At 38.6% G+C, this 24,721-nt stretch overlaps 1 protein-coding gene across 3 annotated transcripts in view; it reads left to right on the top strand.

Moving 5' to 3' along the window:
* Nucleotides 1–11,077, top strand: part of LOC121330936 (protein tweety homolog 3-like) — a 64,085-nt gene extending 53,008 nt beyond the window's left edge. For 2 of the 3 annotated variants that reach the window (XM_041277926.1, XM_041277925.1), the window contains 4 exons: nt 288–424; nt 3,264–3,437; nt 3,973–4,048; nt 9,138–11,077. In XM_041277926.1, the coding sequence (XP_041133860.1) occupies nt 288–424; nt 3,264–3,437; nt 3,973–4,048; nt 9,138–9,206 (456 nt within the window). In that variant the 3' untranslated portion in view covers nt 9,207–11,077. The remainder of the gene's footprint in view (nt 1–287; nt 425–3,263; nt 3,438–3,972; nt 4,049–9,137) is intronic. The other variant, XM_041277927.1, reaches the window with a different exon arrangement.
* The last annotated feature ends 13,644 nt before the right edge of the window (nt 11,078–24,721 follow it).

Here is a 24,721-nt window from a genome sequence, read left to right as displayed (position 1 = left end):
TTACCCCTTTAATAAAAAATAAGCTAACTCACCAACATATAATTTGTGTAGGTCAAGTACTGGTTGATGTAAATGCAGCAAATGTCATTTAGATTCGTCCCCTGTGAAAATATATTGAAAATAACTAACTATATTAAAACATTAAAATGCTTTTTATTTATAACTGTATATAATGCCAATCGTCAAAAAACTAATAAAAATTGTAGTCAAATCAAACAATCCCGCATGTAGATTTGATGTGTTCAGCTTGTCCCGTGATGTTGTTGTGTCCCCCCCCCCCCCCGCAGGATTACGTCCAGGCCCTGACTGGGTTGTGCTATGATGGAGTTGAAGGCCTCATCTATCTGGTTCTCTTCTCCTTCATCACTGCCCTCATGTTCAGCTCCATCATCTGTAGTGTCCCACACACCTGGCAGCATAAAAGGTAAGGCTTCCCAAAGCTTGGAAATTGTTTATTTATTTATTTATTTATTTTTATTTGGCAGATGTTTTTATCTAAGATGACTTACAGATGTTACAGAGCAGTACAAGGTTACAATGCAAGTCACAGTATAGTTTACAGCAAATAATGCCACTAAAATACAATATGGACAAGTATGCAGCATGTATATCAGCAAGGCATATCAACAGTGACATAACTGGTTAATGCATTAGCTGAAGATCTAGTAACGTGGAGCGTAGCTCAGGGGTCTAGTGCACAGTGCAGACTAACCAGGTGGGGTGTTAAGGAGGCTTCCATGGAGATGTTTCAGAGGATGGATCTGCAGGGTGAAACACTGTTCCATTCCTAGAGTGCTGCTCCTTTGCTGTATTAATAGGCACGTGAAAAAGGCTTTTTAACAAGGACAAAGGATTCATTGGTTCAGTTTAATAATTAAGGACATGGTTAGAAAGGCCTGCTTTGGGCATGTCAAGGTTGTCTGCCCCTGCTGCTTTATGTAGTTTAAATAAGGGAGGGACTGACCTGAAGTTATATTAGTATTATAATTGCAATAAAAGGAAAACTGCTGCTTTTCCTCCAACATCAAACCTGGATATCTATCCATATGCTGTTAGGCCTCTCCTTTTGGAATCTGATCATTCAGAAATCCCAGGAATGCACCACCATGTGTGACAAGGAGGAAGTCTGTATTTATCATATCTATTCTATATTGCATGCAGGAAAATAACTTAAAGCAGGAAATGCTTGACATCACCACGATTGCCTATAAAGAGAATTTGAAAACCGTTAGATTTGCTCTGACAGAGGAGCCTGTCGTTGTTCATTCTGGAGACTGATTAAATTGGGTACTTTAATACAAAAGAAGCTAAGGTTTTCTTTTTTTTTCTTCAAGTGTGAGTCCTGGCTTGCATGCTTTAAGCAGGTAGTGGAAATGTAGCTGTGCATTCTTGGTTTGCTGGAAAAAATGTTATCGCCCTCTAGTGGAAACTAGATATATTACATTTTGCATTGTTTATTTTTTATATGTATATACAGTGTAATTGTAAGTGATTGAGAGGTATATGCTGCCAGTATGGTAGAGGTGTGTTTTATTTCACAATAGGTCCATTTTAATGTACATTTGGCAAATTAGTTGAAACAAATCATAGTATGTTTTAGTGTGCGGCTTCCTCTATTGTTTTAATACAGTAGTTAGGTATTACTTGGATAGAATACTAGAATTCCAAGTGGAAATGATAGTGCTTTCTTTGCAGTCTCTTGGAACCTTCAAAACAGTGATCTTTTGTAAGTAGATGGGCTTGGGGTATATCAAGACTGACTTTTATCACTATTTCCTTCATTGGTTTGTTTTTTGTTTAGTTTTCTAAACTTTCAGTGATGGAAGTGGTGCATTTTTAACCTTTTTAAGCCAGGAATAGTTTCACAAATTCCCGTTCCCATTGGCAAATCCCACTGTTCTGTCCTGTTACCAGCAAACACGCTGAAATTGATTTCGGTTCAAAATCGCGTGAACGCTCTGAAGTACTTTATTCCTAACTACTGCGCAGACAGGGTAGATTCTGCAGTTTATAGAGGAGTGGATTAAATGCAGCATTTAATCAGTTGCTGGTCAATTAGGGTTCACTGGGTGAACTTCACCCCTTGCACAGTATGGTCTTTTTAGAAAACAATCTTCAGTTAATGTCTGTAGAAGTCGGGTTTCTCATAATTATATCAGAAGCTGCTTCTATTCATTCTAAACCTTTTTTATTATTATTTTACAACAAAGTGAACATCTCTGGCTGTTGTCATCTTCATATACTAGTCTGTAATGTGCTGCAGGTTTATCAATAGAAGGATATAGCTGTATTAAACTGGCTTGATTCCCAAACAAGCATGACTACTCGCTGCTTAGCAATTCTGGACTTTTCCTGTCAACGATTTGCTATGTAATCCTCAGTGTTTTTATTAAGTTAGCTGTAAAGCTTGGAATGGCTCAGACTTCTATGCAGTGGAAGTCTGTTTCTGTAACTTCCACAGTTACTGTTGGTGTCCAGGGGTGTTGATAAAAATGTGACACTTCCTTTTAGAAAAACTTTTAAAACTATAACACTGCAGCACCTTAAAATGTTTCCTTTTGAAACTTTCTTTAGGTAAATATTTTCGGCTATCAAGATAGGGAGGTTGTGGGCTCCATTTTGGATCAGATTTATTTTTTTGCTCACATCAAATGCATACCATGCTACAGAAGACTGTGATCCAAAATGGCAGCCAACAAAGACAATTACAGTGTTCAGGGTCAAGTTTCTTAACCTTTTCTATAAACTTGATGTGGATGATTCCACAATAGAGGCAGTAATTATTTTGATCATATGTAAGGCCACAAAAATACATACAAAGCTGCAAAGTGGAGCTCATCTTCACAATAGCACAGTAGACTCTCTAATCAAAACCAGTTGGGAATGGACCCGGTTCACGTTAGTGGCTGTTTAGACTACTGACCATAGTCTGTACCATACTAAAAATGATATTAATTATGATACTGAAGCTTGGTTCTACAGCTGCTCTCTACATTATGACATGGTTTGGATTAGTCTAGTTTGGATTAGCGAGAGTACTCTATCTAGATCATTTCACTTCATTCAGATACACATTCCTTAGACTGTGATTGCTCTTTCAGCAGGCAGTGAATTCTGCAAACCTGTAGTTTTACTTCTCTCTCTGTCTGCCGGAGGTAATTAGGTGATTTTCTTCTTTATTTATTGTCCTGTGCTTTAAGCAAGGGGGGAGAGTGAGTGCATGGCGCCTGTGTTTTCAATGTGCTGTTTTCTTCATCCTGAAGCAGTGAGGAGGATGACGAGGAAGAGTCCATGGCTCAGGGGAACCGGCAGGCTCATGATAACCTGTACCGTGTACACATGCCTAGTCTGTACAGCTGCGGAAGCAGCTATGGTAGTGAGACCAGCATCCCTGCCGCTGCACACACAGTCAGCAATGCACCCGTCACAGAGTACATGTGAGTTAGCAACATATGGGGGAGGCTTTTTAATCAATGTGCATGCATTTCTACAAGTCATATTTATACTTGCTTGAACAACATTTAATTTTACTATACTTTAAAGGGTAGACCTATTTCTCTATACCTGAAATGTCAGTCAGAACATTGAAGTAAAATTGGCAATCTACATTAAAGTAAAATTTCCTATGAAATAGTGTGTGTTGGGGCGGGGGGTGGTGGGGTGTTCTGTTGGCCTATTTTGAGTAATGTTTACATTACACATCTTTCTGCTGAAAATGAGCTCTTGTCTGGCTGTGTATGAAGCATATAGAAGAAGGTGCATTTAGAAGAAGATGAAAGTTAAGGCATTTTGATATTGGATTTGAAACCAATGAACAGACAGCCCAAGACTGCTTGCTGCACTCGCTTGTAATTGACGCGCCTGGTCTGAGCTGCAGGATTAGATTTGCACTTAAGGGCTTGAGGGTTTGATCTGCTTGCAGCCCCTCACGGATGGGAGTAACTGAATGTGTGTTTCTATATTGTGACGCAGGAGCCAGAATGCAAACTTTCAGAACCCTCGGTGTGAGAACACGCCTCTGATTGGCAGGGAGTCCCCGCCTCCTTCTGTAAGTGTGCACCCTTTGTTCATTTTCATAATGCACTGAAGAGTGTCATTTGACAGCCATGTGATCATGCCCTTCCGCGGCCTCTCGATGCACATGCATGTCCCCGGGCAAATTACCACTGGCTCTGTTGGCTTATTAATTCTGATGAAGTAGCCAGTCCTTTATTGGTGATCTACTCCCGACTCATTGCAATGTGTATTACAGGGACAGAATAGATCCTGTTAGCCTCCAAAAGGAGAAGTACTATGTATACGAGTAAATAACGAATTGTATAATTAGAAAAACAGCTGATGCTTGTACTTCAGTCAGACTTTTGAATATAAAGGAGCATATTTGCTGCATGAAGTTTACAGTAGTTTTAACTAACTTAACTTCCATTCTATCCAAATAGATGGATGTGCTTACTCTTTTTAAACACCTTGTGTTGTGGTAATTTCATAGGACTGCAGTGTATTTACTGGAACACTGATGCTTTGTTAATACAGCCCTTTAAAAGCAGTGCCACTGACGACACCAGATTCTAGAGGTGTAGCATCTCCCAAGATCCAACCCAGAAGTGCTGCAAGGCTGGACTGGGTTAGAGTCTGTAGTTTTACTCTATAAAGACAAACCTTGTCTGGATTGCTCTGCCTGTATTGGAACTAGATGTATCTTATTTATTCATGACTACTGCAGGGTATAAATAACACTGCATCACTCAAAGAAACACTTACGTTTGGTGCTCCCGAATGGCGCATCCAGCAAAGGCACGCCGTGTGCAGCACAGGAGGCTCCCTATAGCCTGGAGGTTGCTGGTTCAAGTCCAGGCTATTCCACTACTGACCACGGACGAGAGCTCCCAAGGGGCGGTGCACAATTGGCCAAGTGTCGCCCGGGTGGGGAGAGCTTAGGTCAGACAGGGTGTGTCCTCAGCTCACTGCGCACCAGCAACCACTGTGGATTGCCCGGGAGACTAGGGGTTCAGAGCTGCATTGTCCTCCAATGCTGTAACATGGTGGGCCTGCAGAGTGAAAAGAAGCGGTCAGCTGACGGCACATGCTTCGGAGGACATTGGCTATTTCAGATTGGGAGAAAAACAGGGAAAAAATCAATTGGCTACTACTAAACTAAATAAAAAAAAGAATAAAAAAATAAAAAAAAACATCACTGGATGTTAGTGGTGTGGTGCCCCATTTTTTATAAATACAAATATAGAACCATGTTAACCTTACAAGCCTATATTTTAAAAAAGAGCTACAACAGCTTGAATATGTAAAATATCAGACTAGTGGAGGTACTGTACTAGCAGGAGTGTGCCAATTTGGTTCACAGAGTGCTCTGGTGGCAGGCAGGGTTTACTGCATTTACATTGCATCATTAACAGAAGTGGCATTGGTTTTTGATTTTTGAGGTTATCGGGGTGTTGTTTTCTTTGTGTTCTGCCTTGTGTAAAATAATAATCGTAAACGGAGCACGCTTTATTAACCACGACGTGGAGCAGGCGCGCGGTCCCCTCTCAGCGCAGGAGTTTCCTTCACATTGCATGTCGTAGTAGAGATCGCCCTCTTGTGGGAAAGCTACCAGCAGGCATGGCTTGTCTTCGTTCTGTCAACGCGGTGAGCAGCTTTTCAAAGAGATTTATTGACGGTGCTTAAATTTGTGATCAAGAATCAATACCAGGTCAGTAAAGCAACTTCAAAATCGCCCTGTCATATTAACTTAGGGATATCACACACATTTACCTAAGATCTTTTTGATAAAAAAAATATATAATTCAGGATTTGACAAGGAACAGACACACCATGGATGACCTTTTAGAAAAAAAAATTAGATAGTGTAGAATATAGAAGAATAGTAGATTGTTACATCATTAGCAACATGGTGAATGACATCACAAAGACATTAGATTTAAAGAGAAATAAATGTGCGGTTACCATGGCATCAAAAAGCTTATAAATACCTCCAATGTTTGTTTTCAAACACACTTTCCCTTGACAAAGGTATGTTAAGCATACCGAAATGTCGGGAAGTTGGCTCTTTGTGCTAAAACCTATATATGTTAAATGTAGCTTTGTTTTTTCCTTTGTCCTCCCCCTTTTTTTCCGGATCTTCTTGCTCCAGGAATCTCCTGCATCTTAATTTGGAGGGACAGCCCCCTCTCTCCCCCATCCCCCCGTGATGACTGACCTGCACTTTGTGTATAATTTGTTGCACGTAGAGGCTGCACTGTGTTGTTTTTTCTCTTTCTTTCCTGCAAACCCACACAGTTGTATTTGGCTGCCATGGACAATAACACTCATCTCAGCTGGCAGCTAAAGCCGTCGAACAGTGCAAGAATGTATTGGTAATGGTGTCCAGTAATCTAACAGGTACTGAAAACACAGCTCCCCACACCCACCCTAACCAACCCTTTCCACTTCTTTCCCTCGTTCAGGGGGGTGGGGGGTTGGGTCGGGGGGTTGGCTCGGGGGGTGGGGGGTTGGGTCGGGGTAAGATATACCCCCACACCCCAGTGCTCGCTCACCACCCTCCCAATCCAGCGCTCGTTCTCCTGGCCTGCAAAATCAGACATTCGGGCGGCATGTGTGGACTTTCTACTTTTAAGCACTTTTTAAGGAGAAAAGAATAAAATTTTTGTTATTTTGGGTTTTTTTTTTTAACCCGCAGTTTTTAAGGTATTGCTCCTTAGAATCTCTCGACTCGTTTGATAACGGCTATTAGTCAAGTATGTATTTCAGGGATTAATGGGTTAAAAGGAAAGAATGTTTTGGCTAGTGCTCTGAGTTTGCCCACTTTGTTTCGTTTTACCATATAGTCTGTGCTTGGTGTTTGTGGTTAGTTTTGGTCATTGAATGGGCTCCACAGGTCTCAGCTAGTACATTCAGAGATTTGACAACATTCTGGTGTCAACTGGAGTGCTACTGTTGGACAGTATAGTTTAGCAACGGCTTGAAACATGACAAGTGGCAATATAATTCACATTTGCATACCGAAGCCTACAGAAATGAACACACAATCTCTCTCTATTCATTGTTTAGTTTTAACACTCCTCTTAGCGAAGACCTGGATTTAATTAGTCACCATGCTGCAGTAGAACAGGTCTTTATGTATCTGTAGCCTTAATTTACCACAGTGCGCTTTGCAATGTAATATGCATCCTGTAAAATCTTGAGATCGGAAGAGTCGCGCTAAGCTCCAAAAATATGATATAAATAAAAAAAAAAAAAAGAATCCTTTCTGAAAGCTTGCTCTGGGGGGGGGGGGGGGGACGTTTCAAAATTGACATCAGTCATATTTTAATAAGGAGTGTCAGAGACATTTGTTTCCTGTTACCTTTTGATTTCTCACCCTCAGAGTTGGTTGGGAAACCTGCGTGGGAGGTGCGGTTCTGGTAGCACACAGCAAGTGGTGCAGTTGAGAAGCCTAAGATGCAAAATAACTGGTGGCATGTCCTCTCTTAAATAAATTGTCAAAAGGAAAAATGAAGTGCATTTCCCATTTTTTTTTTTTTTTTGTATAATTCGTTGAGTTTATACTGGTTGTTTATAAAGCCAGTAGGATACTTGACAGTGTTGCTGTGAACTAAACAAGAGCACCAGAACTGCCACTTATATGTTTAGTATGGGTGCTGTTTGTCTCTGAGAAGTTTAGAGATTTGCTGCCTTTACTTTTCTAAGACAATCATTTGATGCATTACATTTTAATTTCCTAAAGTAGTTTCTCCCCGTTTTGATTTCATAGCAGGTATCAAGTTCTAAGGTTTTTGCTGATTTTTGAAGTTTTAATCCCTGACAATACAAAATTAGATGCAAGGCTTTTTTTTTTTCTTGTCCATGAATGCTTGTGTGATTTTTCGTTTCTTTTAAATCCTAAAGCATGCATGTACCTTGACCTGCATTTATAATGTACAGTAGCTGGCTATTCTGAGGTTCCTACTTATTCTCAACGGATGCGTATTCAAATGTTCTTGTGCTGTAAGCGCCAAACCAGTGGCAGGCAACTCCAGTCCTGATTGACCGATCCAGTCCAGGGATTTATTGAGGATGTACTGTAGTATGACCTGGTCATGGAGTTGAAGTTGTTCTGTTTAACGATTAAGGACATGGCTGGATCAAAGACCTGGACTGGAATAGCCAGGCTTTCCTACCCCTGCATTACCCATACTTGCATAGTCTATTATGTCAGTCCCCTTCCGTTTTTGTATTGTGGTTCTGACACTTGGGTTGGGTGGGTAAATGGGCACAGCTAGGATTCCTGTATTGATTGCTTGATTGCCATCAGAACCTGGGATCGTTGAGCTAATCACACTGACTGAAAGCTTTGTGAAGGAGCGCTGCTTCTACTAGGCTGGACACTGTTTTACAAATCTAGCCACTGATTAATAGCAAAGGAGTAACTCCACTGTAAAATGCTGTGATGATAAAATTAGCAATGTGTTGAAGCTCCATCAGAATTAAATTGGGTCATTACACCTTTTGGGGCGAATTTCTTCATGGGGAGTATGTCTTAGATTTGGTGTGTTCATGCCTCTGTAGGCTGCGTTTCTGGTTCGGAAGGGGAAGTATATGGGAGAATCTGTATCATACAGACGTTTCCATGATTGCACAGGCTGTTCAAATGATGCTTTAGAAATCCAAAGAAATCTGCTCACTTGTTTTATCTGTGTTCTTGTTGCCATGTGTGGTGCAATGGATTTTTAACATCATGCAACAGTCAGCACTTGATATTACTGATCTGTCTAAAAAGCACAAAAACCTGCCTGTCTAAGACAGAATATCTGCTTCAATTTCATTTCATTACAGCACCTTTTGAAATGTTATGTATTTGCATATTAAATGAGTGGAATTTCTGTGTGTTAATTTGACTACCAGCCATTCCAGTTTACAATATTTACATTCTAGTAAACAAAAAAATTAGTAAGTGTATTCGATTGGCTGACTGATTGGGATAGCCTGGAATACTGTTTTTTAAAAATTTACTGGACACGCCTGAAGTTGGTGCATCTCTGTCTAAATCACTGCAGAGTTTCTTATCCTGGTTGTAATTTACTTGTACACCCATTAATTCTCTCTCTCTCTCTCTCTCTCTCCCTCTCCCTCTCCCTCTGTAGTATACCTCTAGCATGAGGGCAAAATACCTTGCCACAAACCAGCCGGAATCCAACAGCCCCGCCCCCTAAGGACCCCTCCCCAACCTGCATGCCACTGGAAACGAACTGGGGACCATCCAGCTTCCAGACTCTTCCAACTGTCCAACAGTCGCTCAGATCCCTTGCTAGGCAAAGCTGTTTTCCCTTTCACCTTCAGTCCGGAAATTGGAGCCTTTTCAACTGATCACGGCTTATGATGTCATGGATGGGCACTTGTAAGTCTCTTTATTGTGTAGAGATCTGCCCTGGTCTCAAGTTTCACACCAGGTAGATTCAAGAACCAACATCAAGATCAAAATAGTTTGTGGTTTCAGTTGTTTTTTTTTTTTTTTTTTTTTTTTTTTTTTTAAAGACATTCTCTGCTTCGGAATTACCTTTTTTAATAAATATTTTACAAATCCACTTTTCATCAAATGCCTCTGTTGCTACTGGAGAAAGTGCAACAAATACACACTGCATCTTCGATCATCAACTTCGCCTGTTTGTTTCTGATTAATTTATGTTACAAACCACTATGAGTTGTTTGAGTTTGCTTTTCATTAAAAAAAAAAAAACATCTTTACCTTTGTAAAGAAGAGAAGAAACCCTGCTGACCTCCTTGCAATTGTCATTGCAGTGAAGCTTGATCAATAATAATAACAAAAGCATGCTTAGATTATGTCATATTACCTTTCTCTGACCTGGGTGCAGAATCAGCCATTGTATAACCTTTCAGAATTTCTTTCAAACAATTCTGAATTGCTGCTGAATGTTAGATCCATTGAAATCCAGTGTGATGTGTGTTAACCAGGTGGTTTTGTCAGTGATGTCTGTAAAACTTTGATCCAGAACAATAGCAGTGTTCCAGTCATGCAAAATGAGTGCTGTAGCTCAATACATTTAGAGATTTTAAAAAGGCACAGAGATCCGTGCCTAGGCTGAACTTACTTCAAACTTATCCATAAATGGCTAGGTAGTTACTGTCAGATTTTTGACAGCTAAACTTAATAGTGTGGATATTTAATATATTTTAATTCCATTATTTTGGACAGAATGCACAGTCTAATGGAAATTCTGAGATGTGTAATCAGTCAAGATTTATTTTTTATATTTCTTTTACATGTATGGATAATAGAAAGTTTATGTCTTCATCAGGAACATGGTGCTATTCAAATCTTGAATGGTGAAACTTCATAGGCATCAGGCTATAAATAGCTGGATGTGTACGGATGTATTTGTGGAGTGGAGCTGTGCATGCCTAATCTCACTGAAAACAAGGCTGTATTGTCTAATAACTCAAGCTGCCCTACAGAGACACCTTACAGCTGAGGTTCCTTTCTAATTCCATACCTGGGGCGATGCCGATTACTGAGTTTTCATTTTGCTGGGTGATTTCCATGTTTTGTTTCTGCTTTTAAAAAAAAAAAATAATAAATTCTTGTCTTAACTAGACTGCGAGTCACCTTTACATGACGTATTTTTCTATTCAAGCTTTTATAGAAGCTTCAGAAGTGCAATGCCAACAGAGACTAAAGGACAGACCAGTGGCTTTCCTGGTGGTTATAATAATTTGATCTGTGAAGAGGGGGGGGGTTCTGCCATTGGAATGAACTGCCACTAAATTAAAGAAAGTGAAGTGACTTGTATATGACTTAAATTGAATTGTGAGCACCTGTGTGCATGTGTTAAAGTAAACTGGACACTGCGTGTTACAACATCTACATAATAAGGAGGGCATCATGACCAGTGCCAAAATCTAACTGGAGAAAAAAGAAAACAAAACAAGGTACATCTCCTGGATGATCTTCCCCATTTTTGTGCATTTTTTGTGAATTTCCAATAAGGGAAACATTTCAAATGGAATTGCGATAATCAAAAACAAGATCTCTGGATTGATGTCGGGTTGTTTAATGTTTTTGTTTTTTTTTTTAAACAAGGAGCACCGTACCTTTTGACTCGTCTTTTTTTTACTGTTGTTTTCTGTACCTAAAGCAATGCGACTGCACAAGATCATGGAAGAAATGGTGCTTTTTACCTGTATTGAGGAAGTGGCGTACTGGTAGTGTACTAACCAAGGCATTAGCAGTTGTTTTACAACAGTGTGTGTATATATATAAACTGAGGACCTTGTGTTTTGCAACGGTGCACCTTATGGTTTTATTTCTAATTGTGGACAGAGTCTGAAGTTGTTCCTACTGCCATCAGACACCCAGAGTCCTTTCTCGAAAGCACAAGTGCTGTTCTTGTTCTGACAGACTCCGGACGCTGGAACATTAGTTTAAAAAAAAAAAAAAGAAAAACCTAACAAAAAACATCAAAAGCAAAAAAGATAGAAATGTGTAATGTGAAATGGAATAGAGGGCTGTATGCCCATCCCGCTCCACCTTATAAACTATGTTGAAACTGTAAGATACTTTGCTGTGAATTTCTCAGTCCTGTTCCTCTAGTGGTGATGTTAGTAATTCTGTATGTAAAGTAATCAATGTGTTTGCTTGCCAATGGAACAGACTCAAATCCTCCCATAATTGTAAATACAAAGCAGGACTGTCAGAAATATTGTGATGTTATACATATTGGTCCTACACTTAAGTGAATGCCTGAGAGAAGGGGAAATGTACCCTGAAGATGTTTTATACTTAAAATTATGACTTTATGCAACCTGGACTAGCACTCTGTTGACAAGTTTAAATCAATGGCATGAGAGATTTCTTTTTTTCCAGAACCCTGGATAACCAGAGCAAAAATCCCAGTGTTTATTCTGGCACAAGTTCAGTGACATCATCACACATGTGTCCCGTTGCATTTTTAAAAGAACAAAATGATGTCGCCGCTTGATTACTGGTCACATTTAAAAGCCCTCCTGCCAATAAGAATGTCAATACTAGAATTCTCTGCAGGAATTGAATAGCCTAGAAATTGAAGTTTTCTGTATTTTTTTTAATTTAATTTTATTTATTTTTTTTGTAGCTGGATTTTGTAGCAGTACTAGATTTTAATTGTGGTGTGTTTTAATATATAATTTTTCAAGTACTGTAGTTTTTGTGATCAATTACTATAAAACTCTGCATTATGAAACCAATTGGATAATAAGGGTTAGTCCATTTCTGCAGTACACAGTCTTTAGGCACAGAAGGTTAGGCAGTATTCTCTAAACTGTGCCAGTCACTTTTATATTATATTCTTCTGTATTGACAACACTGGAAGACCAAAACAACCCAATGACCTTCCCCTGACTTTCTAAAAGAAATTAAACCTGTATTTTTCTTTGTGTGAATTTTAAAAGGTCATTCAATGTAATAGTGAGACAATCTTCATTGTTTTTAGTAGTGACTTTCTCTTTGTTAATCATTGCTAGAACAATGTATCAAAAAAGTAATATCTGTTTGCACGACAAAAAAAAAATGTTAAATGCATCCTGCCTTTTGTAACTTACTGTTGTTTTTCTTTCATACCACTGTTTTCTTTTTTTTAGTTCTCTTTATTTTCTAAATATTATTTTTGATGGAATTAACATTGCAGTACCTTTAGTGTACAGTCCTAGTGTATTTAGCAAACACCAGAAGACTCTTTTTGTTCAAAATTGTGAAGAAATAATTTACATTGCTTTGTTTTGACAACAACAAAATAACTAGCTGATTTTTTTTTTTTTTTTATTATTTACTTTTTTTTTTTGCAATTACTAAAATATTGTACATGTTAAACCTGTGGTTTTATTGAGCTTGAATTCAATGTTTAAAAAAAAAATAAATTGAATTAAAGTTAACTTAACAGATCGATATTGTATTCATTTATTTTTTTCATCTTTTTTGTTTTAATTTCAGAAAGATCAGATATTGTGCTTTCATATTTGCATACACAGTTAAAAAAAAAAAAAAAGGTTTTTTTTTGTGAAAAAGTGCTTCCTAGCTGTTCAAAGTTGTTACTAATTGCTGTTCCATTTAGTCACCCATAGAGGGCGATCATACACCATATTATAGTGTAGTGCAGATTTGCCTACACAATGTGAGTTTTAGAAAACTATTGATTTCTCAGAAGAACACCAGGTGGCGCTAGGTGTCCATGTCTTTATCACAAAATAAACACCATTCACGCATATAAAACTAAAACTTTAAACAAGTTGCCTCAGAGTAATCTGAAATAGTTTATCCATGAGAAAAAAAATACTGAAAATGCTATTTTATTTATTTATTTATTTTTTTATCTGTTTTGGGTTTTTTTGCCCTCATGCCAACCTGGTTATTAAATATTTATTGAAACAGCTGGGATAACAACCCAACATGAAGTAAGTGGAACACATAAAAGAGCCAGTAAAAATTGTACAGAGCTTCTGAACAAGGAGCTACAGGACACACTCTGCACATCCCTAAACTGGCTAGAGGTCTCCAGAAAAACAGCCACCATCCTGAATGGGCCTTTGTGACATTTGATAAGCAGTGACTGAAATCGTTGTCATGGTAACGTCGCACTTGAGCCCTCATGACACTGGAAAGAAAATTGGGTTTACTTATAAATTACAGATTCACTACCAAGTAGAAGAACTCTATACAATGCTGATGCTTAGCAACAATTGTTTCGCTGTTTGTTTTGCAAATTAGCGTTGAAAGAGAAATATTTAAGGGGGAGGGAAGGCGAGAGATTAAATCTGACCAGTCTAACCTGTAATTTATATTCCCAGTGTTGTTTGGGGTTTTTTCCAGCTCCCATGTGGATGCTCAAAGCAGCTTTATGTACATAACCCTCTGCAGATTTAACCTCATTTAAAAACCCTGGAGACACTTTCTGTCCTTATTCCTGTTCAAAGTAATTTAATCCAGATTTGTATTCGCTGAGTTTGATTCAAGCGAATGGTATTAACCTCATGTTGCACTGCGTCCCGCAGACTGGGCATTCAGTTAGGTGGCCTATACTTTTTGACTGTCAGTTTGGACCAAGGCACAGTAAAGAGAGTGACAGCAGTGTGCCCCGGTGATGACCACCTCTCCACGGAGTGTGACCACTGAGGTAGTGGAAGACAGCTCCTGCTGCCCTAAGTGACAAGAGGAATACTGGTTTTGTTTGTCTGCTGTGTGACAGGGTCAGGGCGACAGCAAGGGTCAGGTGATGTCAGTTTCCTTAGGCTCTGCAGTAACTGCCGGGGTCACAAACAGGACAGAGCGGTACTGCTACGTTTCTGGAGAGTGTTATTGTTTAATGGCAGGCAGCTGCTGAATCTGTAGTCTGGGTCCTGTTTGTGAACACGTCCGGCATTTATCAGACCCTTAAATAGCATTCAGAGCAGTGTGACAGCCAGCACTCACAGACTCTGCTGTTTCTTCACTCGGCCACATGCCCTTGGAAGGTTAAGTGTCTTCAGTAATTTCTGGCTGTGCATTTTCAACAATGCCAAATTTGGCAACAAGTCTCGACACTCATTGCAAAACAGATATAAAAAAACAAAACCCATTCTTCATCTTTGTCTAGTTCAAACAGAAAGAAAATGTTAGAAGATGTTAAAGTGGCGGTAATTGAAGACTACTGGCTTGTCATGTTAAACAATATTGTGCCTTGCATTCATTTAACTTTTTAATCATTCTAGACAAAACGGGGCCCTTGCTACAGCTGTAAAAACCATTGCCAACTTCATGCATCTTGTTTTTGTCACATGTAACTTCAGCTTGCTGAAGTCTCAGGAGTTTACAGAGTATAAAAAACGGGTTCATTTGAGACAAATGTTGATTCTGATGAAACATCACACATTTGTATTTTGCAGGAAATCCATCCATCAAACAATGTAAAAGTAATGCATCCTTTTAGAAACTAAGCAGGAATGAGAGTAGGGGCAGCCCCCCACCCCTTACAAGGAGCCCTTTTCATAGTTACATTCTGCAGGCAGTGGCCAGTAAAAAATTGGTAGCGATTCAATTTATCTTTTTACAAAGCCTACTTGCAGTTCGATTAGTGCGGGTCCTGTTGTTAGACAACACTGTGTGCCATGGATCCGTGATGCACAAATTACTAATAATGACGAATCAATCTTGCTTAACATCCTCCGAAAAATTGTTTTCTTTTGACTGCACTTCACCAGCTTGGTTGCAAAATCAGCAATCGAACCAAGTTGCACGTCATCAATCGGTAACTTGACATGTGTGACTTCCGATCCAGTGTTTCTCATATTCAATGTATCATGCTAACGTTCTACAAAAAATAACTGCGGTATTCATATATCTACCAAGTTAAGGGAACTACTGTTCAGTATACAAAAATACATTATGGGTTTATACGTGCAAACCTGCATTTATGAATGGGGGCCAAGTCAGTGACCCTCAACGTGGTCTCTTAATGCTATAGCCAGCCTTTCAGCATCTTTTACTGGGTTTGTTTAGACGTGACTGATGGGGCAGTGAGGGAATCTGTATGAAAGCAAAGTTGTCATCAAAAAAGTTCTAAATCAGACTTTATGTGGGTTTGGGTCTCTTCCAATCATCGGGGACAGATCGAGACATTTTGCATCAAGGGTTTGGGGACCCACAAAGGTATCAAACTTGTAGATAAACAATATACCATATGTGGCTGTCTGACAGATTATTCAAATGGGGTTTGTTTTAGTGGTGGTGAGAGGAGATCACTTAACCCCTCCAAACCCAAAACCCCATAAAAGGATATTTGTGGGTGTTACAAAACAACCCAACAAAAATAAGAGCAAAACGAGAATAATCCTCCTCTGGTGTATTGGGTTTGATGTAGTCCAGGAGTATCCCTGGTGACGCTTTCTGTCAAATTTCCAAGAAAAAAAATTAAAATGTTAACAACGGCAAAAAAAAAAAAAAAAAAAAAAGTTTCTAAGAAACGGAATTCAAGGTTGCTGACATCTCGTTGTGGAGCTGACTTTAAAAAATATTGCAGCTCATTTTTCACGCACAATTAATAAATGCATATTGTTTGCTTGTATTATTTTGTATCTGATCCTTAACAGTCATAGCATAAAAATGTTATATGTGAGTCACTTCACTCCAGCATCTTGAAATGAGGTTTTTTTCTTCAAGAAAAACAGTGTTTGTAAGATGTGGCCATGTAGGTAACTATATTAAGTACCCCTGTTTTATTTTGCTGAAATCGATATTACACATTCAATTGCCTTGTATATTATGAGTTCCCACAATACATGACTAAATAAGCAAACAACTCAATATGGCTTATTATTTGCATTCAGCCTCTGCAGTGTTAGCCGCTGTCAGCCTGGTTGTGTCAGACAGGCTGTCCAACTGGGAATCAAGGAAACACTGGTCCTGGTTTAACACCCAACAACTCAACACTTTTTCACTTGAAAAGATAAAAGACGTTCAAACTTGCACCGTGTTCGATTTATATTGCAGTTCACTAGTATTTCTTTGAGACTTTGAGAACAGTTCCACATAGTTGAACCGTAGATTTAAAGAAACAAGACGACCTATTATATTTGCCAGAGTGACCATGTGAAGTAAGCTCCATACATAACAATGAGGTTAACACATTTATAAAACCCTCCCTGCAATGGAAATAGCAAAATTACTGGGAGGCTCCTAGGCTTTGTGAAGTGAACTACACAACAACTCAATGCAACAAATCTTTTTTTCATGCTGACTGTTTTTTGGGGTGAATTGCACTGTTCCTGGCGAACTAATTTAAGTTCAAGCATACAATTAACAGGTTCTTGCATCTGTCCGAAACTATTGGAAATAGACAGCGCTGCACAGTTTTACCCATTACTGAAAACCCAATCATAAAATCTGAGTATGTGTGCATTATGTACCTACCATGAATACTGCACGGAGGGGTTTGATTCACATTGACGCATTAAACTCTCATTAGGCCTACCTTTTAAACCACTAATCACATGACTTTGATCTCTCAAGGTGACGCAAGCTTACACTGAGTGCTTCGATTCAGGAGGGATAAACACTTTCATGTAATTGCGTTGACTTCTTGAACCTTCGTGTGAACTGCAAAGCAATTCATTTACTGAAATGGAATAGGGAGATAATGTTTCGAAAATATTAAAACCTCTTTCTTCACCATTAAGGATGATTTAATGGTTCAATTGTTATAACAATGACATGAAGGGAAGCCCTTTGTGATTATCCTTTGCAGAAGGCAGTATATCTTAACGGATGCATATAATCCCAACAAAGGGATCTTTAGGTACACACAACAAAAGGTGTTACGTGAGAATAAATGAAACAATTGGCATGCTATTATATTCTACAAATGTGTCAACGAGAAGCCTGTGTCAATGTCATCATGTGATCATGTGGGTATGGTTGTCTAAGAATGACACTAAACTCCAAATATGGTATCTGTATCTTCCAGCTGAGCTATACAATACTGTAGGATTTCAATGGTAACCTTTTTAAAAAATAAAAGACCTATTCAATTGGTCATATGAAAGGCATAGTCCTTTTTACTGCTGTTTTTATTTTTCAAGTCACTGAAACTAAAAAAACTTGAACCAACCTGTCCCATGTTTTTGCATTTCCAATGCACAGGTATTTGATAGGAAACCTAATTTGCTAATTGAGCAGAAAGCATAACAGAACAAGACTTTTTTCGTAAGCCCATTGCTGACGAAGCGCAATTATCTCCCTTCGGAATCTTTAATATGCACACAAAACAGGGCAGGGCACCACTATTTGATTAATTCATTCAATTCCTCTTGGTTTTGCCAAGTTACATGCTGGGGAGATTACAGCATCCATCTCAGGCTGTCTGACACTAATTCATGTGTCAGGCAGGCAAACGTTGTGACCTGACACGTCTGCATCAGGATGTGAAGCTTTGGCTGACCCGCTGACTGGCTTAGTTTTATCATGTGGGCATGTTCTGTCCTTTCAGTGCTAAATCAATGCGATTTGCTGGCAGTGGAGATGGGGAACTGACACAGCCAGGATGTGGTGGCAGTGGCATCCAACTGGGCAGCCTAAGAAGCTGAGAGAGGTGAGATGATTCAATGCTAACGCGTTCAACAAAAAAGGGTATCTGCAAATATTGCATCAGACATGATGTGACAATGAAAAGTGCCTGTTAATGAAAGAGCACACTGCAAAACCATAGCAGTGACTATCCTAAGCCTCTTTGGACATTACTTGGTATTCAGTCTCTCTTCATAAAGACAGGCTCCACATAGGCTAAGTCTAACAGTGACTGTCTATCAAAAAACATAACTTGTACTGTATGCAACTGTGGCAAAGTGCCCGCCCCTGTGTGTAATGTTGTGTGTTAATGTTGGTGTATAGTCATTGGTACACAAGATATAAACGGGTCTGTGTAACACAAGTGTTTAAAATGTATATTTGTATTTAGGCACAAGGAGTGCACAGCACTTCACGTGCAAGTAAAACGTAATAATATGTTAGCACGGGGAATTGCACTTTATTAATACACGTGCAGTTGTACTGCAACTCCAATTGAATGATTGATTAGCAATCGAGTCTCAGTACAGCTGCATAAAAGCTGCATGTTTTCACTCATTCGGGGTTGTGTGTTCAGTGAGTGGAGAATGGGACTGGAGACGGAGGTAATAATAATAAAATAATAACGTAAAGTAAAATAGTTAAAATATCTGCTCACCGTGTTTTGTTTAGTGGTAGTCTGTTTTGTTTGTCTTTTTGTTTTGGCGACGAGTGTCGTGTCCTGTGTCTTGTTTGTCTTTGCAAACTTTTATTTTCTGCTTGTATAAATTATTAAATGCTGAGCGAGACCATTCGCTCAGCTCCACCAAACTCCACCTCTCCCTTTTGTTTATTTCCTGGTTCCTGTTTCTGGTCTGACGTCCCCCACTCCAGCTGTCTTTGTGACAGCAACAAATGACACTTTTCACCATTTTGACAACATCTGCGGCACTTTCTCAAATATGTAAACAGGAGAAGGATTATCAATAGATCTTTGGCATTACCAAAATGATCGGAAAACTCCACACAATGCGTGGGACTGTGCAAACCCCTTTTTGCAAGATTTCATAGGGTCAGCAGTTTGCTTGGCAGAGGCCATGTCACCAGACCCTGAGCACAGTTTCTTAATTTACTGGTAAGTACCTTGGAGTCCTGCAGTTGCAAGGCAGCTTCTTACAGTATCGTGAATGCTGCCTGCGTGAAGAATCAAAGGAATGTTTAACTTCATTTTAAATTTCCTTTTCATAAAAACAAGCAGAATGTGGTTCTAAAATCCAAGGGTTTCCCATATGTTCCAAATCAGTTTTATGTGCAAATGTATATGTATATTTTTATGTGTGACATTTGGATCCTGATTAGTAAACATACAAGTTTCTTTATACTGTTCTTTTAATTATTATTTTTTTAATTACTATTAAAATCTTAGCAGTTCAAGGCAGATGGACTCCTATAACATTCCCTTACAAAATCTCAGACTTAAAACTCAATGACTTATTTCCTCTCTTAAACCAATTAGTGCCAGACCAGTACTGCTCTGTAACTACAGTACCTATGCATGGGAAATTGCAGTCATTTTCTGAACATGTAATTGGTACATTTAATATTTAAAATCCTGCTTGACTTGTTTGTGTTGAGGAAACACTTCAACCTATAGAGATAAGAGGGTAAAAGAACATGTGTTTTGTATCTATAGAGGCGCTGCAAGTTTTAGTAGCTGCAAAGAAATGACCTGAGACTGCCTGAGAATTGTTCTGCTAAATGTGGGCTAATTTTAGCTGGTTTTAATTATTTGAAGCATTGCTGAAGTAAGAATAGGCCATATAAAAAACAGATGCCTATAATAAAACGCCTAATAAAACAAGACTGAATACTTGAACCTGATCTCAAAGCGATTCCTTTCTACAGCAATGTGTTACAGATGACAGCAGCAGCGTACAGCAGCATTGGTAAGTTTAAAAGTCTCACATATCTTTTGATCCAATACCAAACGACATCCGATCTAGGGCTACTGGCAAGCTATTTAGCATGGCGGGTGTGACTGCGCTCTTTCAATGTTATTAATTTATATTTGATACACAAGCCCTTAAGAAGTTCACGGAGATTAGGGACTGACTGTCCAGTTGCTAATGACGCGCTCCCCTGGATGTATGGATCTGCCACTGTGGTTAATCCCAAATTCTTTGCTTGCAGAGGGTGTGCATCATTTTGAGATTCCATTATACAGTGCAGGGTGTCTCAGGGACACAGCACAGCGCAAGTTATTCCAGCCTCTGCAGTCGACCAGCCATTTGAGGAATGTCTATTTATCAGGCACCTTATGTCTCTTTCAATTAGCATGGAAAAAACTCTTGTTGTTTAGTTAAATTGGGGTGTGCTTGAATTTTGCTGTTTGGCTTAATTTAATTGGCCCAAATAAACAAGATCAGCATCTTGGAATAAGGAACTCCGGTCAGATTAATCCACGTTAAAAAAAAAAAAAAAAAAAAAGCCATTATCAGTTGTGTATTGCTGTTTGATACTGCAGTGCCAAACATTTCACATGATAGGGTTTTTATTATCAGCATGGTAAATGATAACAGTCATTTTCAGAGTCTAGAGCCATGAGTGTGTAATGCACAAAGAAACGCCGGCTTTTTTCCCGATCGATCAAGGATACTAGAGGAAGCTGGTGTGTGCTTTTGGGTGGTTTACTACACTTTTTTTCTATGGCTTTGGGGCACCATAGTCCAGTAAAGGTAGAATATGCAATATTAAAAACTCTCTCAGTGGTGTGCAGTGGTGCTTTTAACCACAGAAGTTGTGAGTACCACTTGGGCCTCTACGTCTTCTTTGTCAAGAGAAAGCTCACCATAGCAACAGGAATCAGCAGCTTGGTCTCATAACCCCTGTAATGGAGTAGTGTGAAGTGGCGTTTGCTTCTGTCGAGGGCCCATACCAGCTCATAAATCCGAAGGCTTCTCTGGTGAAACCCTACTTGTACAAATATCAGTCACTCTCACGCAAAGTGCGTTCTGAAATAAGCGATTTATTTGTAAGACGCAGCCAATTTGAGACTCAGATCTGTTTTCACAGGTGCATTCACTTTACCTGACTACTATGTAGAGCTCCCTTTACCCTGTGGGCTCCCAGGTGATAACTGCAATGTACAATTATTACAACCTTTTACCCTGAAACCCGGTGCTTTCATGCCAACCACAGCACAAGACACTGTCAAATAATTTATAGAATACAATTTATTGTACAGCATACCGGTGTTTGCAATGTAAAAAAGAAAGAATGTTTGCTTATTTTGCTTTATCAGTATTAATCTGTAGTTAGAATATATAGCACTATATAGGGTGCTGGTGAAGGCTATTGAAAGTGGTTCAGAACGTTCTAGGGCAAAGATTAAAAAATAAGATAGCTGAGTAAGTTTTGTATCAAGAAAAAAAGTAATTAATAGACAACGTAATGTGTTCTGTGATCAGAATAAAATGGGGTTTTTTTGTTTTCTATAGCATGGTGCTTCTCTGCTAATACAAATACAGCACACAGAATCCAAAGCTTGCACAGTTTTAACTTTAAACAACTAAGATTATTGAAGGCACAAAATCTAAACACTGCATTCTGCTTGGCAAAATTTAATTGCCAAAATAAGATCACCTTTAATTATACAGTTCTCTGTAACAGTGAGTCTGCCATCCTTGGTTTCCAAACAAAGAAACAGAACTGCTTTCTTACCAAATGCAATATTAGTGTATTGTATTAAGCAGCAAGTATCAGTGCAACACATGTTTAATGGAGGTGTATGAACTGAGTGTAATGCTTGGGGCTAGCTCAAAATACTTCCTTTAATCCAGTCTTTTAAATTGATATATATTTAAACAGTAAAGTATATTCATAAAGCATGCCAAAACAAGCACTAGGAGTCAGAAGAATGTTTCCAGAGGCTCAAAGAAATGCAAGTCTACATTAACGTCATCCCCCTGAATGGTATCTATATAACCCTTAATGCCACTCCCATAATACCTGTATCTAATGGAAAACTGGAATTAGCTTGCCATTTAACACACAGTCTGCCATCACGCTTGTGAAACAGGTGTGTTAAATATCTCCTCCGAATGGGACACTCTGTCAAGAACAGAAGACCTTAAGGGGACTCTAATCAGGAGGGCTGCTCTTCATCACCTTATCAAAAATGCTTACTTACTGCAAATTTAAAGTTCCACTTACAGGTAGACATTCCTCTTATTGCCTTCAGTTCTGTCTTCATTGTTACAACATGAATTGAAAAGGTATGCCTTGAAATGAAATGCTTTCTTACAATTATAACACTATGTAACACAATTTTTGTTCCTGGGTAGTAAGTGTTATTTCCTAATTGCTTATCCCTCAAAAGTATAGAAAATGGCTATTATTCCCCACAAATTTTGCTTTTGTGACCAGGACAGTGATATTTCAAAATATCACTATTTCCTGGTCACAAAAGCAAAGTTTGTTGGGAATAATAGCCATTGTCTATACTTTTGAGGCATAAGCAATTAGGAAATAACACTTACTACCCAGGAACAAAAAAAAAAAAAAAAAAAAAATTGTTACACAGTGTAATTAATCTTTGCTATCATCTCGCGATTGGGTAGAAGTAAAGCAGAATGGAGAAAAAAAAAAGAGTAAGTATTCAGAACGTTCAAGATTGTCTGAAGGATCCGTTCCATGCCCAAACTGTTCTTAAGAGCCACTCATGAGAGACAACGAGAGGATTTGCAGTTTCATTGAACTGGAAAAGACTCCATATGCTACCCTCTAAAAAAGAAAACATTCAAAGCCTTGGCTAATTGTATATCGTGTAGTCTTTGTGTTTTGTTCAGCGTAAGGCAAGCAGAAAAATATATAAACTATTCATTCAGCCTAATAATAACAATGAAAGGTTGGCTGACAGATATTTGCTCTTGGTGTGTGTCACCACTCGATCAAAAGGGAAACTATGCAATGAATAAACAAACATGTGACCATAGCATTGTATGCCTGGTTCTGAACAATGTGAATGGATTGGATTTCCACTGTTTTTGGTTCGTATCATTATGATATATACCACTGGTATGTCAGCATACAACTAGAAAATATCCTGAGACTAGGTATTGCGTCCGGACAACTGAAATTGTGGCTTGTCTGTGTTTAAATTGTTTGCAACAGCGAATGAAAACCACTACTGTAGTTTAACTCCAATGTAAAAATAAACTTTAATAAATTGAAACAATGGGAATAGCGTTCGCCCTCTATAATCCAGCTGCTTGTGGTTTCAAACAAGCGGTTTTCATTAGCTGACTAATAAACAGCTATGGTTGTACAGTAATGTGTGTCTAAAAAGTAAACAACAACTCAAAAACCCTGGAGGGTTTTTTTTTTTTTTCTTTGCAGCAAAATGTTGCAAGAAATCCAAATTTGTCATGGCCTGATAGTGGATTTGTAAGAGTTATCTTATGGACTTTGTGGTAGATTTTGGGAATCTAAAATATTTGTGTGTAGTATAATGTATGAGCAATGTAGGACGATAAAAAAAATGAATTCAGTTATTTTTAGCCCTTACAAATACAACAGCCAAACTGGGTCAGAAGCAAGCATTTTTCTGTAGGCCTCAAGGTCGTCTTCATTTCCTTCAGTATTTCCCTGCCTTTTTTATACATTTAAAATAAACCAACACCCTAAATTGTATATATGTTCTGTTTTAATGCCAGGCATCTCTAACATTATGGTGTTCATAATTAGTTCAGAACACAGACCACACACTGTTTCTCAGCAACAGTTTGTCTGGAAGAGCGATAATGATCTACATGTACGGTAAGCAGTATTCTGCTTTTTACTTGCTCCAGCAGGACACATTTGTTTTCTATAAAGAATAAAACGTTAGCCCTTAAGTCATTTTGATTTAGTTAGGTTTTTAATTTAAACTCTTTCATTATGTCTGCAACAGTCACTGCCCCCCCCCCTTAACTTTGCATTTACTCCTTGTTCTCCTTTGTCTCATCGACATGCTCACACATGCATTGAAACAGGCTGGAGACTGGGTGGTGCAGGCCAGCTGGAGAGAAGTCATGATGCCAAACACATAAGACACTTAATAAAGCTGTGCTGCTTCACAGGCCAGAAAAATTCAAGAAACATGAAATCTTTACCCTTGTAAATGCCATCAATACTAGAACAGAGACCAGAACTTAATTGGTATTGTCTGAATGTGCTGTTCCGTACTTCAGTATCATCCACATGCTAATATAATGTTAACAAGATGACGGACACTAGTTCCTATTTTGGGCCGTAACCTTTATGGGTGGGTGGCGTATTTTGAAATTATGTTTTAGAGTGCTCTGACTCTGTCTTGCGACCAAAATGTTAGTTTCTATTTTCTTTTAAAGAATAAAGAAAGTGATATTTGGCAAAATACAGTGTGCAGGAGTGTTTTGAATTTTTAAAGTGTGTTCACTGCCAGAAATGTGTTAAACTCTTAGGAACCACTAGCTCTTAACCACATGCTGAAAGGTGTCTCTATATTCGGTAATGGTATTTTTTTATTATACAAATAAATCCAAGTAGTTAGACCGAGATCATTAAATTAAAGCAAAACTAAAAAATAAAATTGAATGGCTTTTTATTTTTGTGGTTTAGATAACTCTGCAGTGGTACAATGCA

Source organism: Polyodon spathula, chromosome 18 (assembly GCF_017654505.1).
Source record: "Polyodon spathula isolate WHYD16114869_AA chromosome 18, ASM1765450v1, whole genome shotgun sequence".
In the NCBI taxonomy this organism is placed as follows: domain Eukaryota; kingdom Metazoa; phylum Chordata; class Actinopteri; order Acipenseriformes; family Polyodontidae; genus Polyodon; species Polyodon spathula.
The sequence above is the reverse complement of the archived record's forward strand: the minus strand, read 5'-3'. Positions and strand labels throughout refer to the sequence as shown.